The following is a 26,580-nucleotide window of genomic DNA, read 5'->3' on the forward strand; positions in this document are numbered from 1 at the left end:
TTTTTTAGAGGTTCTTATCCTCCAAATATGACCACAAACCAAATGTTTTCTCTTGGAAACAAAGTAATTAGCGTGCCAAGAGCAGCCTGCTTCCATTCCCCTTAATCAAGCCGTTTTCAGTGTTTTAAATCCTCCAGCTGGGCGCTTGGCACTGTTGCAGCCTGCATGTCGCAGTAGCAGACAAAAGAGGGAATCTGCAAATGCTTTTACGCAGCATTAACATGCAGATTGTCATCTTGAGTAAGCACTCAGTTTCTTCATGTAGTCAAGCCACACCAGTAAAACTATATGCCTGTGCTTCCAAATTATGTTGTACCCCCATTGCGTTTGAATAGCTCCAATGTGGTTGTGCTATAGACTGGAGTTAAAAGACTACAATGTTATCTTGATGCAGTACTATGGGGTGCCGTTTGTAAAGCGGCTCACACTGAAAATAACAGCAACATTTCATCACATTTAGCTTCAAACAGTGTTTAAAAAAAAAAATGGTGCGGATTTGCAAGTCACTTTTCTGCACATTTACAACAATATTTGTCAACTTTATAGTTAAATACAAATATTAAATGTTACACCTAAATCGCAAATCTAAATGCTAAATATCTATCTAAATGTGAATCATAAATATAAATATATATAAAATCTTAAAAATGAATAAATCTATATATAATTGTTAAATGAATATCTAAATGTTAAATCTTACATTTAAATATAAACCTTAAAACTGTACAACATATATATCACAAGTAAAGTATTATGGAAAGTATTCAGACCCCCTTAAAATGTTCACTATTTTTTTATATTGCAGCCATTTGCTAAAGTCATTTAAGTTCATTTTTTTCCCACATTAATGTACGCACAGCACCCCATATTGACAGAAGAAAAAAAACTGAATTGTTGAAATTTTTGCAGATTCATTAAAAAAACTAAAATATCACACAGCCATAAGTATTCAGACCCTTTGCTCAGGAATTAGTAAAAGCACCCTTTTGAGGTAATACACCCATGATTCTTTTTGGGAATGATGCAACAAGTTTTTCACACCTGGATTTGGGGATCCTCTGCCATTCCTCCTTGCAGATCCTCTCCAGTTCAATCAGGTTGGATGGTGAATGCTGGTGGGCAGCCATTTTCAAGTCTTTCCAGAGATAATCAATTGGGTTTAACTCAGGACTCTAGCTGGGCCATTCAAAAACAGTCTCGGAGTTGTTCTGAAGCCACTCCGTCGGTATTTTAGCTGTGTGCTTAAGGTCATTGTCTTGTTGGAAGGTGAACCTACGGCCAAGTCTGAGATTCTGAGCACTCTGGAGAAGGTTTTCATCCAGGAAACTTGGCCGCATTCATCTTTCCTTCGTTTGGAACCAGTCGTCCTGTCCCTGCAGCTGAAAACACCCCCACAGCATGATGCTGCCACCACCATGTTTCACTGTTGGGACTGTATTGGACAGGTGATGAGAAGTGCCTGGTTTTCTCCTGGCTTTCATGTGTCTTGCACTGAGGAGAGGCTTCCGTCGCGCCACTCTGCCATGAAGCCCCGACTGGTGGAGGTCTGCAGTGATGGTTGACTTTCTAGAACTTTCTCCCATCTCTCGACTGCCTCTCTGGAGCTCAGCCACAGTGATCTTTGGGTTCTTCTTTACCTCTCTCACCAAGGCTCTTCTCCCTCAATTGCTCAGTTTGGCCGGACGGCCAGCTCTAGGAAGGGTCCTAATCGTCCCAAACGTCTTCCATTTCAGGATTATGGAGGCCACTGTGCTCTTAGAAACCTTAAGTGCAGCAGCAATGTTTTTTGTAACCTTGGCAAGATCTGTGCCTTGCCACAATTCTGTCTCTGAGCTCTTCAGGAAGTTCCTTTGACCTCATGATTTTCATTTGCTCTGACATACACTGTGAGCTGCAATGTCTTATATAGACAGCTGTGTGGCTTTCCTAATCAAGTCCAATCAGTATAATCAAACACAGCTGGACTCCAGTGAAGGTATCGAACCATCTCAAGGATGATCAGAAGAAATGGACAGCACCCGAGTTAAATATATGAGTATCACAGCAAAGGGTCTGAATACTTATGGCTGTGTGATATTTCAGTTTTTCTTTTTTAATAAATCAGCAAAAACTTCAACAATTATTTTTTTTTTCTGTCAACATGGGGTGCTGTGTGTACATTAATGAGGAAAAAAATGAACTTAAATGATTTTAACAAATGGCTGCAATATAAAAAAGTGACAAATTTAAGGGGGTCTGAAAACTTTTTGAGATTTAACTATAAAGATGACAAATATTGTTCAAATGTGCAGAAAAATGACACGGAAATTCACACAACTTTTTAAAACATGTTTTGAAGCTAAATGTGACAAAATGTTATTTTTGGCGTGAGCAGATTTACAAACGGCACCCCATACAGTACTTTCAAAATACACCATGAGCGTTGTTGTTTTAGCAGTGCTACAATGACCATGGACTGTGAAAATGTCACACAGTAGAGCGCGAACCTCCACCAAGAACAGATTGTTAACAAAAGTTAAATACATTGCATGGAGCGTCTGATTAGCGTTTGTTTGTGTGTTAGTAGACTACTTTCGAATTCATGGAGGATGACGATGCGATGGATCTTTATCCAGATAAATACCAACATTCAAACAGTTGCTCTGCATATGCTCAACCCCTCTAAAAAGCATCATGCAAATGTTGTTTTGTGTATTTTTGCCTGCTGTCTGCGTCTTTCAAAATGACTGCTGTGAGTATTAAGAACAAAGCTAGTAGTGGGTTGACTTTTGCACAGTATTGTATTTTATGAAATCAGAGGGGTTAAAGCAAGGTCCACAACCCAATAACATTTTCAACATGAAAAATACTCACTTTTGAGTCAACAGTGCTGTCCAATTCAGTTGCATCATCTATCACCTGATCCCCCCCAACGTCCAGATAATCTCTTCCTGTTAACCTCTTAGGGCCTTTTCTTTGGTGATGATGGATAGTCTGCCTAATTGCATGGTCTGGCACCATATCATTAGATGGAAATGAAAATCAGATAAACACTAATATTAGACTTATGAGCGGTTCTTCATAGCATTGAGGTGCAGCAGCAATCAGTAGGGTTAAATCTTGGGCACAAAAACTAAGCTACGGTCATATCCATTATTAACCAGTGGTGATTTTTCCCTGAGCAGTTTATCTTTCTTCAGGCCGCTGACTAGTTGCGACTGAATAAACAGCTCCTCTGCTGGTTGCAACCAAGTCCTGCACTCCATTTCACCCAAGTTACTTCCAGAGATAATCGATAAAGAATTCTTCACAATCGACCAAACTCAGTGAAACTCATGCCAATGCCTAGTTGCAAAGCAAGTAATTAAATATTGTTTTATTCATATTAATTTCATTTGATTTAGTGTATTTCTGTGTGAAAAGACAGAGCCCATCTATCTGGCTTATGGTATGGAGAGACCATTGATTTATAAATCCCAAACATAGTGCTCCAGACATCTTAGGACTAATAAACTGTTATTTATCTTCATTATCCATATCACAGTCTTGTTAGAATTCAGTCCACGTATATGTGCTGATACAATTTGGAATTACTCTAGCGGGCGGCAAGAAAAAGACAGAACTGTGAGTGCTGGATGAAAAGAAAAAGCTCTGAGACATCGCTCTCACCACTCTAAAAAGGATAAATGAAGGTTGCTCTGTGACTTCATGTGACAGCACAAAAGGCTTCAACATTAATAAGCATCCATTTTCTGCCGCTGTTTGAAGTCTGTCCGAGTTGGCTTGGACCGGAAGATGGACTCGACCCTGAACCGGTCACCAGTTAATTACAAGCTGATCACAAATGCAGCATTTGAGTGGGAATTGATCCCACGGAAGATCTATGGAAGACAGCTATGTCAACCACAACCAATGGCCTATCACTGTCAATATGTGGATGTATATGCATAGATTGAGATCAAAGAATGTTAAGAATTATTGACAAAGAAGAGCAAATAATTATTGTTCTATTGTGTGGATGACATTGGCTATCAAGGGCAATCCAGCATCAGCATTTATTTGTTCTATGTGAATGTAATTTTTAACCTCCTCAGTTCAAAACCACAACCTTGTTCATGCAAATAGGGACAGGCATTTGACTAAATGTCCTTGATAAACAATGGCGAAAATTAACATTCAATGAAGATAAAATAATCCTTAAATTATCCTCTGAAGGAAAATTTGTGTTGCAGCAGCACACAGTAGATTTTTTGTTTTGTTTTAAATAATAGAATAAAACAATGAAAATAACAATCAATAAATAGAATAAATATTGTTAACTTTTATATATTGATTTGTATTTATAAAAGCAGTTAATCTCTCTCTGGATGTTTTTAACTCCTGTTGTGACACCAGTGTATTAAGCAGAATAATGCTTGCTGGAGGAGTTCGCAATTGTGGAGAACCACATGGATGTAGTCTGACTTCACTGAGCAGGTTATCTTTCTTCAGGCCGCTGACTAGTTGCGACTGAATAAACAGCTCCTCTGCTGGTTGCAACCAAGTACTGCACTCCATTTCACCCAAGTTACTTCCAGATATAATCGATAAAGAATTCTTCACAATCGACCAAACTCATTGAAACTCATGCCAATGCCTAGTTGCAAAGCAAGTAATTAATTATTGTTTTATTCATATTAATTTCATTTGTCAATAAAATGTGCCTGCAACAGGAAGACAAACACTGTTAATACACAATCAGTTGTATTCATTTTTGGGGAGCATTAAGGGTTATTTTGCAGACTGTATAAATTGAGGCATTTGAAAATCTTAAAAGTATAATAAGCTAAGAGCACGCTTGATCGTAAATGAACACATGCTTGAACAGGTTCACCCAAGGTTTAGACAGGGAACACAAGTTACATACAAGTTACAAAACAACCCTTGGTGCTCCACATGGTGTTTCTATATAAATAACTTTAAATATACTGTATCTGTATTTAGGATGTGGAAAAAAAGTGTATTAATCATCATGACACAAAACTATTTTGTTAAAAGGACATAAATGAAGTGTTATTCTGCAAAAGCAATGTTTTGGTCTTTTTTTTTTTTTTTCCCAGGAAGTCTTATAAATATAGCATCAAAACACATTTTAAACCACAACTGAGGACCATGCTTGTTAATGCATCCCAAATCCCCAACAAAAGCACACTGAACTTTGTGGAAAAATACAACATTCCTGACCCTCTGCAGCGCTTCGCAACATTTCATTTGATGAAGTTGTAGTCTTTTAAGGGATGGCAATACTGTAATGGGCCACTAATATGAGGCAACTTAACGACAGATGAATAATATTTTTCAGGTTCCTAGCAGTGTGTATACTTCCCCCACAGCATTCACACAAAGCAGAGCATCCGCTACACTGATTTGTCATTTAAATTCAGCTTTCAAGAACAAAAACAGCAGAACATACGACCTCCTTCACCTTTTGTTACAGAATAATCAAATGTATCATTTGATTTTGTGAGTTCAAGGACATAAACCGTGGTTATCATTAGAAGCGCCTCCTTTAATACAATTTACACATATTGTACTCACAATACACACCTTTTTGACAGAATGATTGTTTATTCTGCTCATGCATTGCCACAGCAGTTTATCAGCATTTGTATAACATCCAATTAAGGTAACTAATGACAATTAATCCTGTCAGAGACTCTGCAATCTGTATTTCCAAAACATTTTCATGATCTTTTCCTGGTACTGTTCAAAGCTGCTTTTAGATTCTGTTCATTTTGCAACTCTCAACATGAGTTTTGTGATCAGATCCTCTTAACAGCCACAACCGTCCTACTTCTGCAAAAGACATCACAAATATAACACAAAACAGTCAATTTCAATACAGTAATCACTCGCTATATCGCAGTTCACTTATTGTGGATTGAGGGCATTGTTGTTTTTTTTGAAACATTGATCAGTAGTGCAGTTACTCACCTGCACATCTCTGGTACAGTAAAATTATTGGCTATGTAACTATAATGTGGCAGCAATGACTCACATAAGGACAAACGGCTCTTTCACTTTACAGAAAATACCCCCATAACCAAACCCTTGGGAGTCTGAAGCAAGCAAATACTTTTTCACGACACTGGAGAAATCAATGACTTCTTGAGAGTCTTAGTCGTCGTCTCAAGAAGAGTACACATCCATACTCGGGCCTAATTTGAGCACCGATTGTGGGATTTCTCTAAAAGATCACCCTTCGCTATTATTTTGTGGTGTGAGGTATGTCGGAAAACCAGTTGATGCCGCCACTCGTTAATGTTAAGGTTGTTCAATATTTATGATCACAAATCCGTGTGTGTGTGTTCAATAGAGGTCGGCCGAGTCACAGATTCCAGATATTGCTTTTCATAAGAAAAGTTTAGAAGACATTCAGTGCCTTTCAAGGGACCCACAGTAATAAAAACAACCTAAGCAATATACTTTACCAAGACATTTATTTTTCCATTCCTCCCAGGCTACAGTTATCAATCTGCGAGATCAAACTTGAACCACATTGTTCAACACTTTTACTTTTGGACATCCAAACTACATCTTATCAGTCCAGTACCAGTCAAAAGTTTGGATATACAGTACTGCCGTACTTCCTCATGCTATCACATTTTACAATGGGGGAGACTTTTTACTATCTTTGGGTGGCATTTTTGGGGGAAAATTATCAGATTGGGACTGTAGTCTGACCTACATTATTTACTCACTCAGTATTTCACGATGAACCCATAATTTCATATTAACATTATAACATGATTATAACAAATGAAAAGAGGCAGAAATTAAATGACAATGATAAGAAGCGGATATTACCAAAGTTGGTGTTAAAAAACCTTTATACTGACTGAAGGTTTGGTACAGGGAGGAGTCGGAAAGCTACTATACAGTCGATGATCCAGGTGGAGGGAGCAGACCACACTTTGCCCCTCCGAACCACAGCAGGCTTGTGAGGACCCTGGTGGTCAAAGATGATGTATTGGGTGCAGAGGGCCTGGTCTGATCCCGGCAAAGCGTGGTAGGCAGCAGCACTGAGGGTTTGAGTAACATCACTGTCGGGTTTGGGCTGCCGACTCAAAAGTTGACCTCCTCCATCGCAGAGTAGTTTGGCCAGTTTATCTTTTGGAGGCGACTTAAAGGAGCCCAACAGGAAGAAGAAACAGCCGTCGAAGAGTGGTGGGAGCTACAGGTAATACGCAATGAAAAAGAAGAAAATCCTCCATGAAACTTTCCCTCAGCTTTTTCCCTCAAATGTTTTGGGACTTTAAAAAATCCAAGTAGTTGCTTTGGAACATATTTTTAAGACTGACTTTTTTGATACACATTTACGGTGCTGTACGAACTTAAGGGTCCCCTTCCATCAGAATCAATTTTTTTTCTACTGTTTTATGCATATAGGTCAAAATTAATGGTTTAAGTTTGACATCTATGAGGTTTGTCGATTGAACGCAAACGTCAATAAACGGCATAAGGGTAGCAAAACGATTGGATTTGAAATCCCTGACAGTGTGTCGTAGTTCTGTCAATTAATATTCAAGTACCTGCCCACTTTGTGGTTTGTGAGGGAGTCTCAGCTGCTGCATACGCACGACTGATGCATAAACCTGTGATTTATCAGTATGTTTTTACTTTGCACAGAGGTGCAAAGAAAATTGGCTGGTACGCACGTCATGAATCTGACGGTAACTTCGCATGTATCCTCAACTTGAGCATAGAATAGAAAATTTCTTTGCATCTATTAGTGAATGAGGCCCATTGTTACTATAAGAATTAAGTCAAAGAATTATGACAATAGTTATAATATAAGCACAAATGTAAACCCACACTAAGGATCTTGTCACGCTACAATTTTCACATAACAAATATTTATCTTTACCCAATTTAAAATAAGACAGGTCTCTAGAAACCTACAACAGCTCCTGGTCTAAGACTGATGTTTTTTCATTTGTGCAGGAAATGTCAACATTCACTGGTTAAAAATGACATGATTATTATAATTGTACATTTGAATTAACATGTTAACCGTTGATATTGTTTATTATAATTGTCCATCCATCCATCCATCCATTTTCTGAGCCGCTTCTCCTCACTAGGGTCGCGGGCGTGCTGGAGCCTATACCAGCTGTCATCGGGCAGGAGGCGGGGTACACCCTGAACTGGTTGCCAGCCAATGGCAGGGCACATAGAAACAAACAACCATTCGCACTCATAGTCATGCCTACGGGCAATTTAGAGTCTCCAATTCATGCATGTTTTTGGGATGTGGGAGGAAACCGGAGTGCCCGGAGAAAACCCACGCAGGCACGGGGAGAACATGCAAACTCCACACAGGCGGGGCCGGGGATTGAACCCGGGTCCTCAGAACTGTGAGGCTGACGCTTTAACCAGTCGTCCACCGTCCCACTATAATTGTCCATGTTTGAATTAATATAATTAACAGTTGACATGGTATCCAAACAAATGTCTGGGACTTATTTCCTTTTTTGCTACTAGTATCAAAACAAATGTCTGGGATTACAATTTTGTTTTGTTTCTAACCAATTAAGATAGTTTGGGTCATCAAATTTTCAATCATCAAATTTAAACACTGATTAAAAATTACATTACAGTATTTGCCTCATTGCATGTTTGAATTACTATTGTTAACAGTTGTATCAAAACACATGTCTTGGGTTAAAGTCCTTTTTGATTGGTCTAGAACTCCAGGGGCCTCATTTATCAAACAAAAGTGTGCACAAAGAATGTGTACAAACCTTCCCACGCAAAGTATGGGATTTATCAAATTTGACTTACGCATGGGGACGTGCGTAAATTTACGCACACCTCTGAGCACGCGTACACACAAAACCTTGTGGTACAACAGTGAAACTACAAATAGAACACACTCGGAAGGTCACAGAATCAAGCAATCTCAAACCGCACATTTTCCCCGTTTCCGCGAATTCAGTGGAGTCAAACTCCTTTTTGTCACAAGTCACATTATCGTTACGGTTTCCCTCAGAGGGCTGTTTAAAATAACTTGATAAAAAATAAAAAATGCTTGGATTTCCTAAAGGGATTGTTGCTACCATATATGGTCAATTGGAGGCGTTTCTCAATGCAAATGAGAATCAGCGTGTGTGGCAGTTTAGAACAGGTGGGACTTAGCAACACATTACTTATTGGCACGTTTGATAAATACAGATTTTCATGTACTTACACATTCAGAATGTTTCTCGTATAAATGAATTTAGAACCTGTTCCATGCACTCTTTGATAAATGAGGTCCCAGTTCATCAATACTTAAAACAATGCGCGTCTGTCTCATTTACCAAGCTGCAGCGGTTGATGCGACAGCGCTGGGGGCCTTCTCCTGCTTCGTGCTCGTTTTCTGGCATCCACTTGCCTGCCTGCAGACATGCCTCCACCCCTAGCATCAACGAGAAATCAAAGCAACTACTAATTACGTTGACTTGAAAGAGTGGGATGACAAAGCTAATGCTGTTTATGAGTTGGAAGACTTCAAGCATTGGCAAATGGCGCTTGCTCGACAAAAATATGCCCACAGCATGATCAAGTTAATGATGCAGCCCTTGTTTTAACCATCTCACGCGTGAACAGATTTTGAGCATTTTCTTTTTCTGTCTCCTCAGTCAAATTACAGCTTTGTGACAGCCAGCATCCAATGTTTTTAGGCCACATGTACTCCTATACAGTGGACCCCCGCCATTCACAGGGGATAGGCAGCGGGCCCGACCGCAAATAGGGAAAATCTGCAAATAATTGACGGCCATTATAATTCAATTTTTTAACCCCCCAAATTTTTGGAATAATCACTGTATAATAAAAGTGTGAGGTACATTTGCTCTCCTGTGTGCATGTGTCAACTGTGATGTAAGCAGCCATATAGACAATCCAAATGAATGATAACCTATGTGATATCATGTACATCGTGAGATTAGCTTTAAGAGGCTCTTGAAGAAATGATTGGAAATGGCTGTGAAAAGGTGCTAAAATAGCTAAAATATTTCTACTTATTAGCCTGAATGACAACTATGGTAAATATGTTCACCACTGATAGTTACAATATGTTGAATTCCCCCCTCTTCACCTTTGTGTTATAGATCTCTGGTTTTCATGGTGGTGCCACCGTTACTTATAAACAAGCTTGAGTCTGCACAGGCAAAAAATAAATCTGAAACTGATCTTTGACATTCATTGCTAAATATATTGTAGTATTGGCAATTTAATCACGGCTCAGGTTGTAAATAGTTCCCCTTTTATGACGTGCTCCATAATGTACAGTGTAATATCTGAACTCTTTTGAGTGTGGGTCGTTAAGGGCAGGGTATGTTGATTGGCAGTTGTCAACAAAGATGGAAGTGCAAAGACACATGCGTGAATGTTGGATTAAGTCAGAGAGTCTGTGTGTGGAGTGCTTGGGCATGAGTTGGAGCCCACAGTAACTTCCTGAACTTTATTTGGGGTTGATCAGAGGCACCTTAAAGTTTTTTGCTGACTCCCATTCCACAGAAAAAAAAAACATGGCCACCCCACTGGCCACCCAGACACCCTCCCCATTTTCAGAGTTCTGGTTTTAGGCTAGTGAGTATAACTATTTTAGCTAAGAAAATGCAGCACCTTTTCACAATCATTTCGAATCGTGACATATCAAGAGCATTGCTGAGCTAATCACCAATGCACACGATATCTCACAGGTTGTGACACTTTTCAGATGGTGCATGTGAATGAGTCTATCTATGCCTCACACTTTTATTTAGCACAAGTCGAACAGACTTGAGCAAAGAAACACTGGGCTTAATTGCTCCAGAGAATGGTACTAAGTGCTTTGTAGTCATTACCGTTTTAGCTAATTATTGTTACAAAGACTGAATGCAGAATTGTGATGCATCTAAGGATACATTTTTCTCCCAGCCCTAACTTAAGTTTATTATTGTGGTTGTTAATAAGTGCCCTGTATCATACTAAGCCGATTCTAATAAAGAATTTAATAATGATTCCCAATATAATTCAGTTTATTTAAATAAACACGACTGAAATAAATAATTTCACAATAATCTTTGACTGTTCACAACTGCATTATTATCTGTATAATAAATGTAATGCAAAACATATTGGATATATACAGTACTGCACCTAAAGAAGTGGCCATTAAGTGTAAAATTATATAAGATAAACTTGGGTGTGTCTAGACCAACAGAACAGACATGAAAAACAGCAGGGAGAAGATCAAATATGTATTTGATCTTCTTGGAGTCAAAAAGGAGAATAATAAAATACACAATTTTGCTTTATGAAAAAAACATAACTGTAAAACTGGGTTTAAAAAAAAATACAATGTCTGTGCAGTAAGAGTGGAGCTGCACAAAAAACTCAGTGAAGATGAACATAGAACTGGAGGCGGGGAGAACGGCTTTTCTGGCATCATCTGAAACTTACAAAAACAGAAATAATGACTGAGAAAACAAGAAGCTGTGTTATTAGCGGATGAGACAGACCAGTCTCCAAGGTTGTTCTACAGCTTTGTTTTCTTCTTGCCGACCTATCAGATTCATAACATTACACGTCTACGTAGTTTTATACAGATAAAGTAGTGTATGTCAAGAATATTTGTTCTAGAATTGAGTATATTAATTGACGGCTTTAAACTGAAATATATTTTGAGGTGTTGCTATGGAATTAAAGAGGCACACCAGGGCTTTGCATAGTTAACAGAAGTACAGACAAAGACAGGTGGCAATGACAGCTCCACTGCCTTATGTGAGCAAGGACACGCGCACACTGACAAAAACAGATAGCATGTCACTGTGACTGTCATGGGGGAGACAAGCTGTGTCGAGTGCCCAGCCTGTAGGAATGAAAAATACTTTTCTTTTTCTCTCCTAGCACAAAAATCGTACAAAAGCGACACGAGCACACATATTACGTAGGAATTGCAGCTCAAAAGGACTTAGTGGTGGATAATAATTCAAGTGGGCCGACCATGTTATTCTACACAAACACGATCAAGAAATTACACCGAAGGACACAGAATTCAAGGTTGATGCCATGATGTGGCGAGAATCAGCATGGTGGTTTTTTACTTTTACTATAACGATGCCAGGGTGGCTGGGTGATTTTGTGAATGAAAACTTCGAAAAGGGAGTAAAAAGAAGAAATTTGTCAACCTTGTGAACGAGGCGTGTTGATTCCTCACAGTGTGTCACGGTCACACACAAACCAAATGTAGCTGTCAGATAATTTGATGTTGAGACACAGGAACAAAGCACAGACATACCTTAAAACTGCTCATAGAAAAGGGAAATATGTAAATATTTTCAATTTCTGAGTTGGCTCTGAAATTGGTTACATATTTTTTATTCATTTTTTTTTAACACGAAAGTTGAAGCCAAAATGGAAGCATGATCAAATAGGCATTTCTCAGACAATCAGAGCAAATTATTGCCAGAGGATCATCAGTCAAACTTCAGTTTTGGACCTCTTTCCTAGCTAATACTACAGTCGGCGTGAGCCCACATTATATGCAGGCGGCCACGCACCTTTGACAAAGACAAACCAGGGCTTGTAGTATAGATGCAGTAAAGTTGGTCATTTCATCAAACCCTGGTGGGAAGTACTGAGATAAGTAGTTGGGTTTGAGATTTTAAAAAAAATTAATAAAAAATTCTTATCTTCTAATTTGAAGACTTTACAACCCAAGAGATTGTTTTTGCCTCTTGCAAATATAACCTTAGTGTTTTCCCAGCACATTATCACACACATCAAGGTTCAAAATAAGCGGATTCGCACCACAATTTGCGAGTCAATATTGGCATTTTGCGCCTCATAAAAATGTTTTAAAGCAAAACTACGAATCACACATTTTTAAGTTTTTCCGCTGAGTGTGAGCATGCTGGAGAAAGTGTACAGGTGGCCTCTGCTCACCCTGGATGCCACAAAACCCCTGATATACCCTAGCCTCAGGTCACTGTGGGATTAATCTGCAAAAAAAATGCTCCTCAAAATTAGAAAGTTGCTCCACAAACAAAGTAAATGATTATCAAAACTGTACCTAAAAAACAAAAACAAAAAACAACAACAAAAAAAGTCATTTCAAGCCTTTCCCATTCAACCCTACAATATACACTAACCCTAATGTGAAAAATTTACCTTATTTATAGTAGGACAGTGGTTTAAAAGTCATTTTTTTTATGTGAAATTATTTACTTTACTAACACACAACACAAAAACCGCTGGCATGAGGGCCATGCAGTATTTGTTAAAACAATCTCGCATTCATGGGAACTCTCACAGGTTTCCTGCCAAAAATACAGATATTAAATCTTAGGCAAGGTTGTTTATTTATTTATATATATATTTTTTAATAAAAAGCATGTAGCAAAGTTCCAACATTAAAGTTATCATTCCCATGAAAATAGCCATGGGGAACAACTCAAACTGATAATTTACTTACAGCTGTATTTGACAATCCAGCAGCCTGCAAGAAGTCCAAGAAGGGTTGAGTAAGTGCTCAGCAAGGGTCCTTCTGGCACCACAATATGGCTCACTGGCATATGGCAAAAAAACAATGTTAGCAGCTCAATGTTATCTTAATGATGGATCTGTTTCTAAATTGAGTTGTACAATGTCCACGTTAAACAGTAGAACTGTTCGGCATAAGCATTTATGCATTTAACTAACTCTAAAATAATAGAGACTATATTAATTAATGTTCTCAAAATTGATCACATTTTTCTTTATTCATTATTTTTTTTAATTCTTATTTATAATATTTATAAGCTACCACTCCACGAAAGAAAACTGTGATCGTTCTGGCTTCCAAATGCATTTCAATGATTTACAAGCCTGCCTGAAGGCAATCAGAAAATGTGATTAGAGGGCAGTCCACATTTTAACTCAAGCTTATTGCTTGTACTTCTCACATCAGTGATGCTGATAGTGAAGCCCAGGCAATTACACCTGGAGAGCAAAACCTTTTGCATGCTGCACTTGGTGTTGATTTGTAGCCTTCCAATCCAAGTAAAAATCTTTCCCTACAATCACAAACTTACTTTTGAGTGACACGCTAAAACAAGACCACCAAGGTTTAATGCAGAGAAAATTTCAATATCCTTGCATTCTGGATTTCTCACAGCTGTACTGAGATGGAAGGAGCCATCATGAATATAAGAGTAACAACACTCAAATTAGTCTTGACTGTAAGCAATAGCGTGAACCACTGACTTTGCAATACAGGTAAGCTTTTACAAGCCATCCTTTACTAGATGGGGTTATAAACTGTAGCAATTATATTAAGAACTACTGTGATCAACAGTGAACAATTTTATGGGCAATAATTGTACTGGAACTGTACAGTAGCTGCTTGTAAACAATATTTAAAGCCAATGAGGGGAAGTTGAATTTAGATACCTCAAGATATAAAGTCTTAATTTTCTTTTCCCTTCAATTGGAAAAAATGAAACCAAGAGCCTGTTTCCTTTCTTTATAAACAATTTAAAAAATGTACCAATGAGTTTCCACAGACCACACATGCAAAATACAACTCACACAACACAGCCTTGTACTAGTTCTAACAAATTATGTTTGTAGCCTCATGGCTCAAATTTAGTTTTGATGAACACAGAAACCTTTTATCATTCAGAGAGTAAATGTGAATGAAACTCTGTGCACGCATACTGCAATAAGCAACATGCAGAATTTTTTGAAAAGCGACAAAAAATAAAACATCTGTTTTTAGTTTACAAGATTAACACACTACCTGAATAAGTAAAGGAGTCTGTTATCCTTCCATCCAAAAGCCTGCTCAGCTTGGCAAACTGATGCTGGTCTGTTTGTGACAGCTTGCTCGACAGAAACAAAACAATTTCTTCTTGCTTCGCACAATTACCCACCTACGTGAGGACAAACAGTTTTAGAATATAGACTTCTGACAAGATATAGATTTTATTGGAAGAAAAAAATGCGGACATACTAGAGAGAGACTGGCCGGGCTGGTGATAGATGTATTGGCATTTTGGGCTTCCTCAGGCACTTCCTGGAAGACCTCCAGCATCTCCTGACTTACAGCGTAGTCTGCAGGCCGCTTGCCATGAAGATTACTGTGAAGAATTTTATTTTAAAAGCAATGATCGTTCATAGTTCACATGGCACACACATTATTAAAAGATTTGCTGCAACTAAGAAAACCCACAACCCAGAATGCTGGGCCAAGTCCTCTCCTAAATTAGGCTTCTGGTTGTTTAAAATACTTGAAAGTTACTGAATAATAACCTTGTCTTCAGAGACAACAAAAACATTCACACTCCAATATTTTTTAACAGCAGAAGTGATTGGTGTCTTGGACCATAGAGCACTGGTAAAAATGTAGAACCACGGCAGGTAAATGACGCAAGTAAGGCTTGATTAGTAAGAAATTACGCTTCAAAATTCGCTTCTCAGACACTGTGGGTGTGACCGCTTAATGACCCGAACACACACTCTACACAACTTTGAACTGTCATTCAAATACTTTCGTACGTTTACCATATGTCTACGCATACCTATATGTTTGAGCTGCGAACATATATCCACTTAAACGCTCTAGTGGTTGGAATATGTCCCACCAAGTCATCGCGGGTTATTTCCATGTCGTTACAGGAGGGGATAGCCAGTGTTGGGAAAGTTCATTGTCTACGCAAACCAGTTCAAAGTTCAGTTCACCATTCCAAAAATGAACTAGTTCATAATTCTCTTTTGTTTCTTCTCAATATGTTGCTGATGGGGTATTCCCCTTAAAATACTGCCATTTCATTTTCCCCTTGTTGCCACCCATTCAGTCCACACGAGTAGCCAGCTGCAACTCTCATCCTACAATCTCAAAACCATGAGGAAAAACTTATTGCTTGGTCTTTTTTTAAAATGAGGAATAAAAACAAAAACAGGACTTTTGTCCTTAATGTGTAAGCAGAAACATGCAACACAGTATGACAGGATTGATGGTGAAAGGACATTGATAACTGCATTCCTCGCAGCTCTGGCAGACTATATTAACAAAATATTTTTACTTTATCTTATCTTATATTAGAAAACGAAAAATTCCATGTCATGACAGGGTGATCATACACAGTTATAACTAAAGCATTCTGACACAAATAATAATTTTCCTAGTAGTCAAGTTTTACAATTATGTACTGTATTACAAAAGAACCACCGAAGAACACATACACACCCATTTCCGTAGTGACCCTGAATTACAAACCTTTTTGGGTGGGCATCAATTACTCGCACATTTTTGCTATTCGCAGCAGGGCTTGGTCCTTAACTATATGCATTTTGCCTTGTACTTGGCTCTTACTGGAACCCACCTCACACACAAATGTACTGTGTTTCGAGAGCAGGAAATCACCTTATTCGTCACACTGAAAATTGCCTGCCAGTGACCCGTGCTCAGATTGTAATAATGTCGTTATACTCACATATACATGCAATAGGGTGCCAGTTTAAAAGATACAAAAACAGAACTTACACCACACTCTGTGAGGCTCCAAACTGTAGCAGCAATTTGACGATGGCTATGTGCCCGTTTCGTACAGCATCATGAAGTGGAGAGTCATTTTCATAGCCAGGAGTGTTCAAAAAGGCCCCTCTTGATAATAGCGCCTCCACTACTACCAGATGACCCAGGTTACATGCTTCGTGCTGAAATAAGCAGAAACATAAGATGTACCCTTTTGAGTCTTAAATCAACCAATAGCTTGTGTGGAAAATATTCGGAAGGGATGTTAGCGATTTACCGGTACATTAAAATGATTTAGGTTCAATATGTTATTTACATTTTTCAAAGATTATGTTTGCAAATTGAACCAGCATGTAAGCTTTTTCTTTGAAAAAAATAGATACAATTAAGAACTATGGAAACAAATGTATGCTGCAGCATTGAAATACGACTGGGATTGTTTGAACTTGGTGGGTAAATGCTGATCATTTGTAGTACTAAGAAAACACTCCAATTTAAAAAATTTGGTTGGATTTTTCTTTTGTGACAGATGAATATTCTAATCATGTATATGTGATATTTACGTCAGTCTGAAAAGGAAAACGGTCATATTGGAATGTGAAACATTTAAGCATCAAATTGTCAAAATTTTAACTCTGCTTTAAGAGGAGCACCTTGACAGGAAATAGCAGTGTGAAGGGCTCCTATAAGAAAGTGGTAATGATTGAATTTTTACAGCTCAGAAGCCCTGATAGATTGTACATCTCTCGGGTACAGGCGCAAGAGACAGCTCCAGAACAACCTTCACTCAAAAATATGAGCTCTTCCTAAGTGGGCTGGTGAAGCAAGACTGGTGATGAAGTCACATCTAGGGCATGGCTGAACTACAATCTACATTTTGCCTTGGGGGTCCAGAAAAGATGTAAATACACTGTCATAATAGCAGTTAACAGACATGCCATACAACAGCACAGGAACAGAATCAGACTGAATTCTGGAGACTGTCGTACTGATCGCTTAAAATATGCCAGGAAAGGGTATGTGGTATGTCTCTGTTTAAGGCAATCGCATGCAAGTTATTTGTCTTACCAAAGGTGTCCATCCTGCATTATCCTTCAGGTTGGGGTCAGCTCCCTGGTCCAGTAGTTTCTTGACATCCTTTAAATCCCCCTGGAAGGCACAAATGACATTTAATAAACCTAACACTGTAAACCTGCTGGAAAAATGAAAAAAAGTGGAACTCTGAAGTATAGCACCCGCCGGGTAGTCAATGTGGCGAACATAGAGTGTACCAGTGCTTGTTGTGCAAAACAACACGATAAACATGAGGACTTGCATTTCCTTTCTACCCATAAAAAGAGAAGTAAGAGTCAGTTGGAATTTCTGCCAGCCAGCCCACCATTGAGCAAGTTACATAAAAGCTTCCCATCTACACACCAGTGTTTAAATGCCAGGTTTTTTTCATTGCATCAAATCTTTCCACCTTTAATTTGCCATAAAACCTGTACAACGCTAGTGAAAAAACAAAGTGAAAACTGGAGAATAAAAATAAAATAAAAACAATAACATGGTTGCATGAACATAATCTCCAATTTTCTTCATATGTCTGGGGTATTGGTTAGAGTGGCTAGAGAGAATCTTTATTTATATAAAAAACATCTAAGCTACATTTTGCAAAAACACACTTGAAATCTCCTAAACACGTGGGAAAATATGTTATTGTCTGTTCAAGCCAAGGCTGAAATTTTTGGCCATAATTCCAAAAGGTAGGAAACTGTGGCGCAAAAATAAAACCAAATGACCCAAAGAACACATCCAAATCAACAAAACACTGGCTTCAGCACAAGAAGATTAGGGTTTTGGAATGGCCCGGCCAAACTCCAGACCAGAGTCTATTGAACATCTGTGGGCTGAGCAGAAGAGGGCTGTGCACAGTTGATGCCCTCGCAATGTGACATATTTTGAGTGTTTTTGCAAAGGGCAGGCAAATATCGCCACATCTAGATGTGCCACACTGATAAGACTCCTACCTAAAAAGACTTGAGTGCTTTAATAAAAGCCAAACATGCTGCAATAACATATTACCGTAGTTTGAAGCTGCGGAATCACACATTAAGACAAAAATATGCATTGATTAGACCGTAATTGAATTGAATGATGTGGCTAAAGATTTGCAATTTTAGACACAACATCAACAAAGATATTTGTAGATATACATAATCATAAAGCAGATGGCATGCAACAACAAAATAGTTTTTTTAAAAGCTTCAAATGAGGAATAATAGTTGCACTAGTCAACATGCAAACATCAACAAGTTTGCATGTTGACTAGTGCAACTGCATTGACTTATGCTAATTGTAATGACACAGGAGCAAATAGCTTAAATCAATTTAGCAAATATATTAGTTTAAATGGATGTTAGCATAAAACAAGCAATTGACTACAAAAAAATTATAATTTCAACAACTCATAGTAAATATGGCGTAAAAAGAAAGCCTACCTTTATAGCAGCTAAATGCAGCGAGGTCTCTCCTTTGTGGTTCTTCTTCACAACTGCTGGGTTCCTCGAGTTACAGCGTCCCAGAGAAGCACGAGGAGAGGTAGATTTTTGACCTACAATACTTGGAACGGGGGGACTCTCTCCTCCATATCCATGGGTGGTCTTTTTACACCTCAAACTGGGCAGAGACAAAGAATTAAGGGCAGCAGGAGACGAGTGACCCAATGACTTTCGACAGCAGCTCGGTGAGGCTGTTGGCCTTTTCGGTGTGGTCTCCAGGGTAACGGCCTCTCCATCCAGTCTTGGGTGTTTTGAGGAATGCTGTGGAGAAGATAAGGTGGCCTGTTTTTTAGCGTTCCTTTTTGGGATAGAGTCAGAGGTGGGCAGTGTGTCATGATGAAAACTGTCTGACTCATTCTGACAAAGCAGTGCTGGGTTCACGGGTGCAGCGATGCTACCTTCTGAGCAATTGCCAGACACAGAGCCGAGATCTTGAATGTCAGATAACACATCAGGGCTGAGGAAGGAAACCCTTTTTTTAAACCTGCTTTCAACTTCTGCAGCAAGGTGTTCCGATTCAACTGAGGTACTTTCCACCTCTGTAATCCTCCATTGCTTGTTTACAGCATCAAGCTTCCTCTTCACCATTTGTCTCCGTTGTTTCTTTGTTGCTCTTTTCATTGTTTTCTTTCTGCTGCCAATCTTCTTCACATTTGTTCTCCTCTTCCTGTTTTGGTTGTTATTGCTGGATGTTGGAGAAGAGGAGCCAGAGTCTTGAGAGGATGATGTGAAGTTGAAAACCATCAAGTCAGTGACTTTAGCCGTTGGAGCATCAGGCTGTGCTTCAGCTGCTTTTTCCAAGGACTTGGTTTCAGGTCTGCAGACTTTTGGAGCTTTTTCCACCACGCAACGCACTTTACGGCTGCGAGGGCTGAACCAGATCTTGAAGTTCTTCTTGTGTTTTAAGATGGTGCCCTCATTTTGCGCCCGTATTACTTCAGAGGAGTCTATACAATGACAAATGAGAAATAAACTGTGTGAAATCAAAAAACAATCCTCCCATCTTTTTACAGAAATCTAAGTCCAAGAGACTCTCTTCTTGAAAAGGTCACTGCACTTCATTTTCGTCTTTCTTTTCAGGCTCTGTAAAACTATCCCAGGTCAAATTCAAGAACTCTGACAAGCTTCACATGCACCGTAAAAGGTGTTTGTTCTTGCATAAGTAAATGCAACATTAAGATTTTTGCATTTTCAAGATTTTCAACCTCCTGTAAGTACCCTGAACTTCAGAATGTTTCCATGAGTCCCATATACTTAGGAGCTGTTGGATTTGAAGTCAGACTTGTAGCACACACAAACTGGCATAAACACAGCTTCATCATTTCTGTTTCAAATAAAAGCAAATATTGACTTGTTTCTATGCTCACCACACTGTATACAAACCCTACAATGATAAATTGCATTGTATAATTACAGTCATTAGAGGGATGCTGCAGGAAAGTAAATATAGACTGTCCACCCACTGCGTCATAATGTAAATGTTTGAGTCTGCTATCGTGACAATGAAACGAAAGCCAATAACTATTGATTTGGGGAAACTTGTTTCACAGCTGGGCAACAATTACCTGGCAGTCCATCAGGATTCAACATAGACTCCAAGCCACAGAAAAGCTGTATGATACTGCTGAGCTGCCTGTTGATTTGGATGTCTTTCACCCAGGAAGGGCTCTGACAAACCACACAGCCATCACCTGCCTGAGGGCCTGCACACGACCTATGAACAAAAATATACAGTAAATATACATATTTACGCAACTGCTCAAGTACCAACCAGGCATTATTTGAAGGAATCTACAACCCCAATTCCAATGAAGTTGGGACATTGTGTTAAACATAAATAAAAACAGAATACAATGATTTGCAAATCACGTTCAACCTATATTTAATTGAATACACTACAAAGACAAGATATTTAATATTCAAACTGATAAACTTTATTGTTTTTAGCAAATAATCATTAAATTGGAATTTTATGGCTGCAACACGTTCCAAAAAAGCTGGGACAGGGTCATGTTTACCACTGTGTTACATCATATTTTCTTTTAACAACATTCAATAAACGTTTGGGAACTGAGGACACTAATTTTTGAAGCTTTGTAGGTGGAATTCTTTCCCATTCTTGCTTGATGTACAGCTTCAGCTGTTCAACAGTCCGGGGTCTCCGTCGTCGTATTTTACGCTTCATAATGCGGCACACATTTTCAATGGGAGACAGGTCTGGACTGCAGGCAGGCCAGTCTAGTACCCGGACACTTTTACTACGAAGCCACGCTGTTGTAACACGTGCAGAATGTGGTTTGGCATTGTCTTGCTGAAATAAGCAGGGGCGTCCATGAAAAAGATGTTGCTTGGATGGCAGCGTATGTTTCTCCAAAACCTGTATGTAACCTTTCAGCATTAATGGTGCCTTCACAGATGTGTAAGTTACCCATGACATTGGCACGAACACAGCCCCGTACCATCACAGATGCTGGCTTTTGAACTTTGCGTACATAACAGTCCGGATGGTTCTTTTCCTCTTTGGCCCGGAGGACACGACGTCCACAATTTCCAAAAACAATTTGAAATGTGGACTCGTCGGACCACAGAACACTTTTCCACTTTGCATCAGTCCATTTTAGATGAGCTTGGGCCCAGTGAGGCCGGCGGCGTTTCTGGGTGTTGTTGATAAATGGCTTTTGTTTTGCATAGTAGAGTTTCAAGTTGCACTTACGGATGTAGCGCCGAACTGTATTTACTGACATTGGTTTTCTGAAGTGTTCCTGAGCCCATGTGGTGATATCCTTTACACATTCATGTCGGTTTTTGATGCAGTGCCGCCTGAAGGATCGAAGGTCACAGGCATTCAATGTTGGTTTTCAGCCTTGCCGCTTACATGCAGTGATTTCTCCAGATTCTCTGAACCTTTTAATGATATTATGGACCGTAGATGATGAAATCCCTAAATTCCTTGCAATTGTACGTTGAGGAACATTTTCCTTCAACTGTTCGACTAGTACTATTTTCTCACATACTTGTTCACAAAGAGGTGAAACTCACCCCATCTTTGCTTGTGATTGACTGAGCAATTCAGGGAAGCTCCTTTTACACCCAATCATGGCACCCACCTGTTCCAAATTAGCCTGTTCACCTGTGGGATGTTCCAAACAGGTGTCTGATGAGCATTCATCAACTTTCTCAGTCTTTTTTGCCACCTGTCCCAGCTTTTTTGGAACTTGTTGCAGCTATAAAATTCTAAGTTTATGATTATTTGCTAAAAACAATCAAGTTGATCAGTTTGAACATGAAATACCTTTGTAGTGTATTCGATTAAATATAGGTTGAACATGATTTGCAAATCATAGTATTCTGTTTTTATTTATGTTTAACACAACATCCCAACTTCATTGGAATTGGGGTTGTATTTCAGAAAATGTCATGGCATGTTTGTACCAGTATGCTTGTGTATGCGTGGTAAACATGTTGCAGAAAAGAGGTGTGTATTTGAGTGAAGGCAGTTATTTGTTTCAGCGAAATATGCACCCAGACATGACTGCATGGCGTATAATAGAATGGAAGTCAATAGTCTGACAATACATTACAAACACACCATCTGCATTTTGCTATGAGCATGGGCAACTTGCACTACTTCTCATGACCTTTCTCATCACCCCCATCCCATCTCATCTCTCCTTGCAGTCAATTTACATTGATGTGCAAATGTTTCCAGTGTGGCATGTGTGGCTGAGTGCCTTCAATTCCATTTCGCTAGCGTGTGACGCTCTCAGTAATTCAGCATCCACACGAGGATGCAGAGCCTAGTAAAGTCAGTGCGATATCATTTACACCACCGTGTGCATTTCTGCAGAGCAAAAAGTAATGGACAGGTTACCTGCACAGCATATGCTCACATGTTCCGAGACAAACTGGATCCTTCAGTAACTGTGAGCTGTATTAAGAGAAAACAACAGTCGTGGTTGGCCATTATGTGCAATGCACTGGTTCAATTCTTGTCTTTCCTCTTGAACAAACGTCACTAAAGTAACGTCACAAAAGTCAGTTTAAACATAATACAACGTCGGAAAGGACAGTTTTACGTTTCGTTAGCAACAAAAGTGATTAGTTTCAAGTGTTGAGATATTGTCACTGTTTTGGATTATCGTGTAAATGTACGTTTCTTTTTTTTTTTTTTTTTTTTTACTATTCTGGCAAACGTGCAATCTATCTATTTATAAAGAGTATTCAATGGGTACCACAGACCACAACAAGGCCGTCGTTAACTTACCATTTTGAACAAAGTAGGAGTCGTCGAAAGTTGGCAACCGCCTCTTTCGTATTCTTCCAGTCCTTTGTTTGCGCCCCAGCACACGTATCCATTATTGTCAAATCGAATGTTTGTTCACAGTTTTAAAAATAACGCCAACGTTAGCAAGAAGCGACTCACTTCCTGGTTTGTCGCATCTCCCGCCTGTTTGTGTTACCATGGATATATTGCTAACGTCACTTCCGGCACCTTCCCAATGCAGTTATACCTCGCTTACTCGCGGTTCGGTATTCACCAATTCGATATTGGCGACTTTTTTTTCTGGAGAACCTATCTCGAGCTTTTTGCTGGAAAAACTCACCTATTCGTTTTTGTGCTCTTTCTGAAACATCTTAAGATGCCACGACATGGCTCCAGAGCCGTGTCTAATAGGAAAGAATTGCATTGGTGTTGTTGAAGTATTTTAAAGTTTTAAACTATATGAAAGCTTTTTATATGAGTAAGGAGCCCTCAGTTGTTAGCATAGGTTAGGGGTCTTTTCCACATGTGCACTTTATTTTTTAAATAGTCTTTAACCCATGTATTTTTTAAACGGTAATGTTGTATGATAAGCCTGTGTTGTATTTGGATAACAAAGCTATTATTATCATAGGCAACTATGAAAAGAAAACGTTTTCACTGTGTTTTCGCTATTCGCAACACAGTTTAGTCCCACCGCAAATAGCGGGGGTTTTAACTAAGCTAAAACTCAAAAATAAAACTAAGAAATCGACTCGGAGCATGAGTGTGCGTGTGTGTTTCATTTGCAATCAATTGCACACATTTGTGAAATTATTATGAAGTATGGTATGCCACTGCAAATGTTGATTTTGAAAGGAATATAAACCACTTCTTGTGTGTACTCATTTATGTAGCTTTACAGAGTAACCACAACTGCAAACTAGAAAGCAGCAGTAGATTTCTACACCTTAAACTACAACCACGTTAACAAACATATTGACGTGTAGTTAAATTAATACATTTCTCAATATTAAGCAAATTGTGCCAGCTGTGGCACAAGACCACCAATCAAATCAAATAAACCCACTTCCACCACTGCACTGTATGTTTAAATCTTTCTCAGCCTTATGGTGAGGCAAAGTACCTTAAAATACTTACTAAAGAAGTTCAACATAATACATCCTATGAGTGTAATCAGCCATACCCATTCACCCTTCAGCAAAAACTCGAAAACAGAGATAGTGTACATACAAAATAACCACATTTGAAAAAGTGTTTTATTGAATAATGAAAAATACAGCCACATACATTCAAGACCATCACAAAATGGTCCATAGGCACAGAAGAAATGTTTTAGAGCAGTCATTCTTGAACTAAGACATATACGAAGATGACACGAAATGAGTAAATAATTAAAAGTCCACAATAACAATATTTTTTTATTAGTATCATATTTTGTGATTGTGGATATATATTGCTATTGAGTGATAAATTTAAATCAAAACAATTAAAAAGCTGTCATTAATTGCATTCTTCAGACAAATCAAGATTACTAGATTAGGTAACATTTCAAGTAGGATAAAATAATGTGAAGTAAATATGCGTCAATAAATATTGCGTCTGCGCAGGTACTGTATGTAAATGTTCTCAACAGAACAGCAACAACAGAATTTGATCGACCTCGAAATAATATTCACTCTTCACATTGAATCTTAGGAGGGTTAAACATGATTGTCAGGCACGGCGGATTTACAGTCTAATACTATTGTCCCATACAGTATGTACGACAGATGCAGTAGAACGGGATAATATTCTCATTTCACTGTAGAAATAATAGCAGCCATCTCTATGTCTCTACTTCCTTTATGGAGCCCGGGTCATCATCCTCTCCATTGCTGTGAGTTGAGATGGATTCCATGTGAAAATTCCCCATGGCAAAGTTGATGAAGACCTGTGGAGGTTGAACAATTGTATTATTGTGATTGAAATTCTTCTGTTCCCACCTTAAAATCTCTAATCACAGCTAATTTTCTCTCCCCAGCTCCCCCTTGTTATTCTCCTTGTGGTATCTTCCAATCCCAGAGCTCCAGAAGAGCAGATTGTAGAAAATCAACACTGGGTGCATGAATTCTTTCCCGAACTCATATTCCATTTATTTTCCCTTAGGCATGCCCTCCAACCTGCCAACTTCCCTCTGCCTCAATTTTACATTCTTTACTCTGTCTTTCACTCCCACTCAGGCTTTCTTGACTGTCCCAGTTTACCCTCCTACCACTTTTCAGTCACTCCGTAGCATCTACTGAGTCCACGTCGACAAAACCCCAAGATGGTTCACTACCGGTTGAAGCCTCATTCTTACCTCATCCAAGGTGGTCTGGCTCACGGAGAAGTGCTTGATCTTCAGAGAAGTCCTGTGGCACTCCAACTGTTGGAAGATGTCAGCCACCCCTCCTGGTGCGACAGGAACATGATATTCCGCCAAGGAGGAGTGCTGGTCCTGATAATAAATAAGAAAATTTGAGGTTCTGTAATTTTAACATCATTATAACTGCTCTGTGTGAGATCAAATTTAGCAAATACTAACATTACCTAGCATTTATTGGCTTGCATGACTAATTCGCTTTTTTTGAGTGTTGCGTTTGTGAAAAAAAAGATTGTATTATATTTCAGATATTTGTTTTCTATGATTCATTACTCTAGCAGTTATTCAGTATCTAACAACTTGTCTGGAAAGGATTGGCTTGGGGACACATGAAGACTTAAAGTCTTCAACAACCTAACATACATGTTTTTGGAAAGTGGGAAGAAATTTGAGCACCTGGAATAAAAGCCAGACATTGTCATTAAAAATAAAGTACAGTATTTAGAAACAAGACTATACGTTTGCTGATTTGATGGACATGCATGGTTGTGCATGCCACTGAAATCAGGCACATCCAATAATTTATTAAAAAAAAAAAAAAAAATCCATATCTCCCAGGCTGCACACACGAGTGTTGATTTTACACAGACGGAGAATCTTTAGCTAAAGTATGCCTAAATGGAAATCTAATAGCTCACTGTATTGTTGGTCAGAATGCACATATCTGCGTAGGTGTGGACTTTGCCTTCATACAGTATGTGATTTGAGATAATCCAATGATATCATTGCTGTTCTTACCATGATCTTGCTTTTGCTCTTTATTCAGACAAAAATCTGATACTGTATTTCTAAACCAAGTAGTTGAGCTAAGGGTGGTAATATTTATCTTGTCCCAAATGAGCTTCACATTTTATTTGATTGAATTAAAATT

At 38.8% G+C, this 26,580-nt stretch overlaps 2 protein-coding genes across 4 annotated transcripts in view; both read right to left on the reverse strand.

Annotated features, from left to right (window-relative positions):
• Nucleotides 1-4,869: 4,869 nt before the first annotated feature.
• On the reverse strand, nt 4,870-23,503 carry bard1 (BRCA1 associated RING domain 1). Of its 3 annotated transcripts, none has more exons than XM_061792902.1 (11): nt 23,309-23,503; nt 22,916-22,972; nt 20,610-20,758; nt 18,985-19,991; nt 17,573-17,653; nt 16,514-16,686; nt 14,981-15,107; nt 14,768-14,900; nt 13,463-13,555; nt 9,321-9,418; nt 4,870-5,814 (listed from the first exon to the last, which is right to left on the reverse strand). In XM_061792902.1, exons 1-11 carry the CDS (start codon nt 23,398-23,400, stop codon nt 5,809-5,811), a joined length of 2,016 nt encoding a protein of 671 aa, XP_061648886.1. In that variant the 5' UTR covers nt 23,401-23,503; the 3' UTR covers nt 4,870-5,808. The 3 variants fall into 3 exon arrangements, with proteins under 3 accessions (XP_061648886.1, XP_061648883.1, XP_061648885.1); XM_061792899.1 differs by having other exon boundaries at nt 4,870-7,192; XM_061792901.1 differs by lacking the exons at nt 4,870-5,814; nt 9,321-9,418 and adding an exon at nt 10,974-11,437.
• A 1,043-nt stretch (nt 23,504-24,546) lies between these two features.
• abca12 (ATP-binding cassette, sub-family A (ABC1), member 12) overlaps nt 24,547-26,580 on the reverse strand; it is a 62,184-nt gene continuing 60,150 nt past the window's right edge. The window contains exons 70-71 of the mRNA XM_061791695.1: nt 25,647-25,784; nt 24,547-25,238 (exon numbers count right to left, since the gene is read on the reverse strand). Of these exons, the coding sequence (XP_061647679.1) occupies nt 25,134-25,238; nt 25,647-25,784 (243 nt within the window). The 3' untranslated portion in view covers nt 24,547-25,133. The remainder of the gene's footprint in view (nt 25,239-25,646; nt 25,785-26,580) is intronic.

This window comes from Phyllopteryx taeniolatus, chromosome 12 (assembly GCF_024500385.1).
Source record: "Phyllopteryx taeniolatus isolate TA_2022b chromosome 12, UOR_Ptae_1.2, whole genome shotgun sequence".
Taxonomy (NCBI): domain Eukaryota; kingdom Metazoa; phylum Chordata; class Actinopteri; order Syngnathiformes; family Syngnathidae; genus Phyllopteryx; species Phyllopteryx taeniolatus.

Excerpts from the sequence above, each read along its gene's own strand:
- bard1 (XM_061792899.1), bottom strand. The coding sequence starts at position 23,400 with ATGGATACGTGTGCTGGGGCGCAAACAAAGGACTGGAAGAATACGAAA. Across the intron at positions 14,901-14,980 it reads GCCCGGCCAGTCTCTCTCTA|GTGGGTAATTGTGCGAAGCA; the intron begins GTATGTCCGCAT and ends GTCCTCACGTAG. Across the intron at positions 9,419-13,462 it reads CTGGATTGTCAAATACAGCT|GGGTGGAGGCATGTCTGCAG; the intron begins GTAAGTAAATTA and ends CGTTGATGCTAG.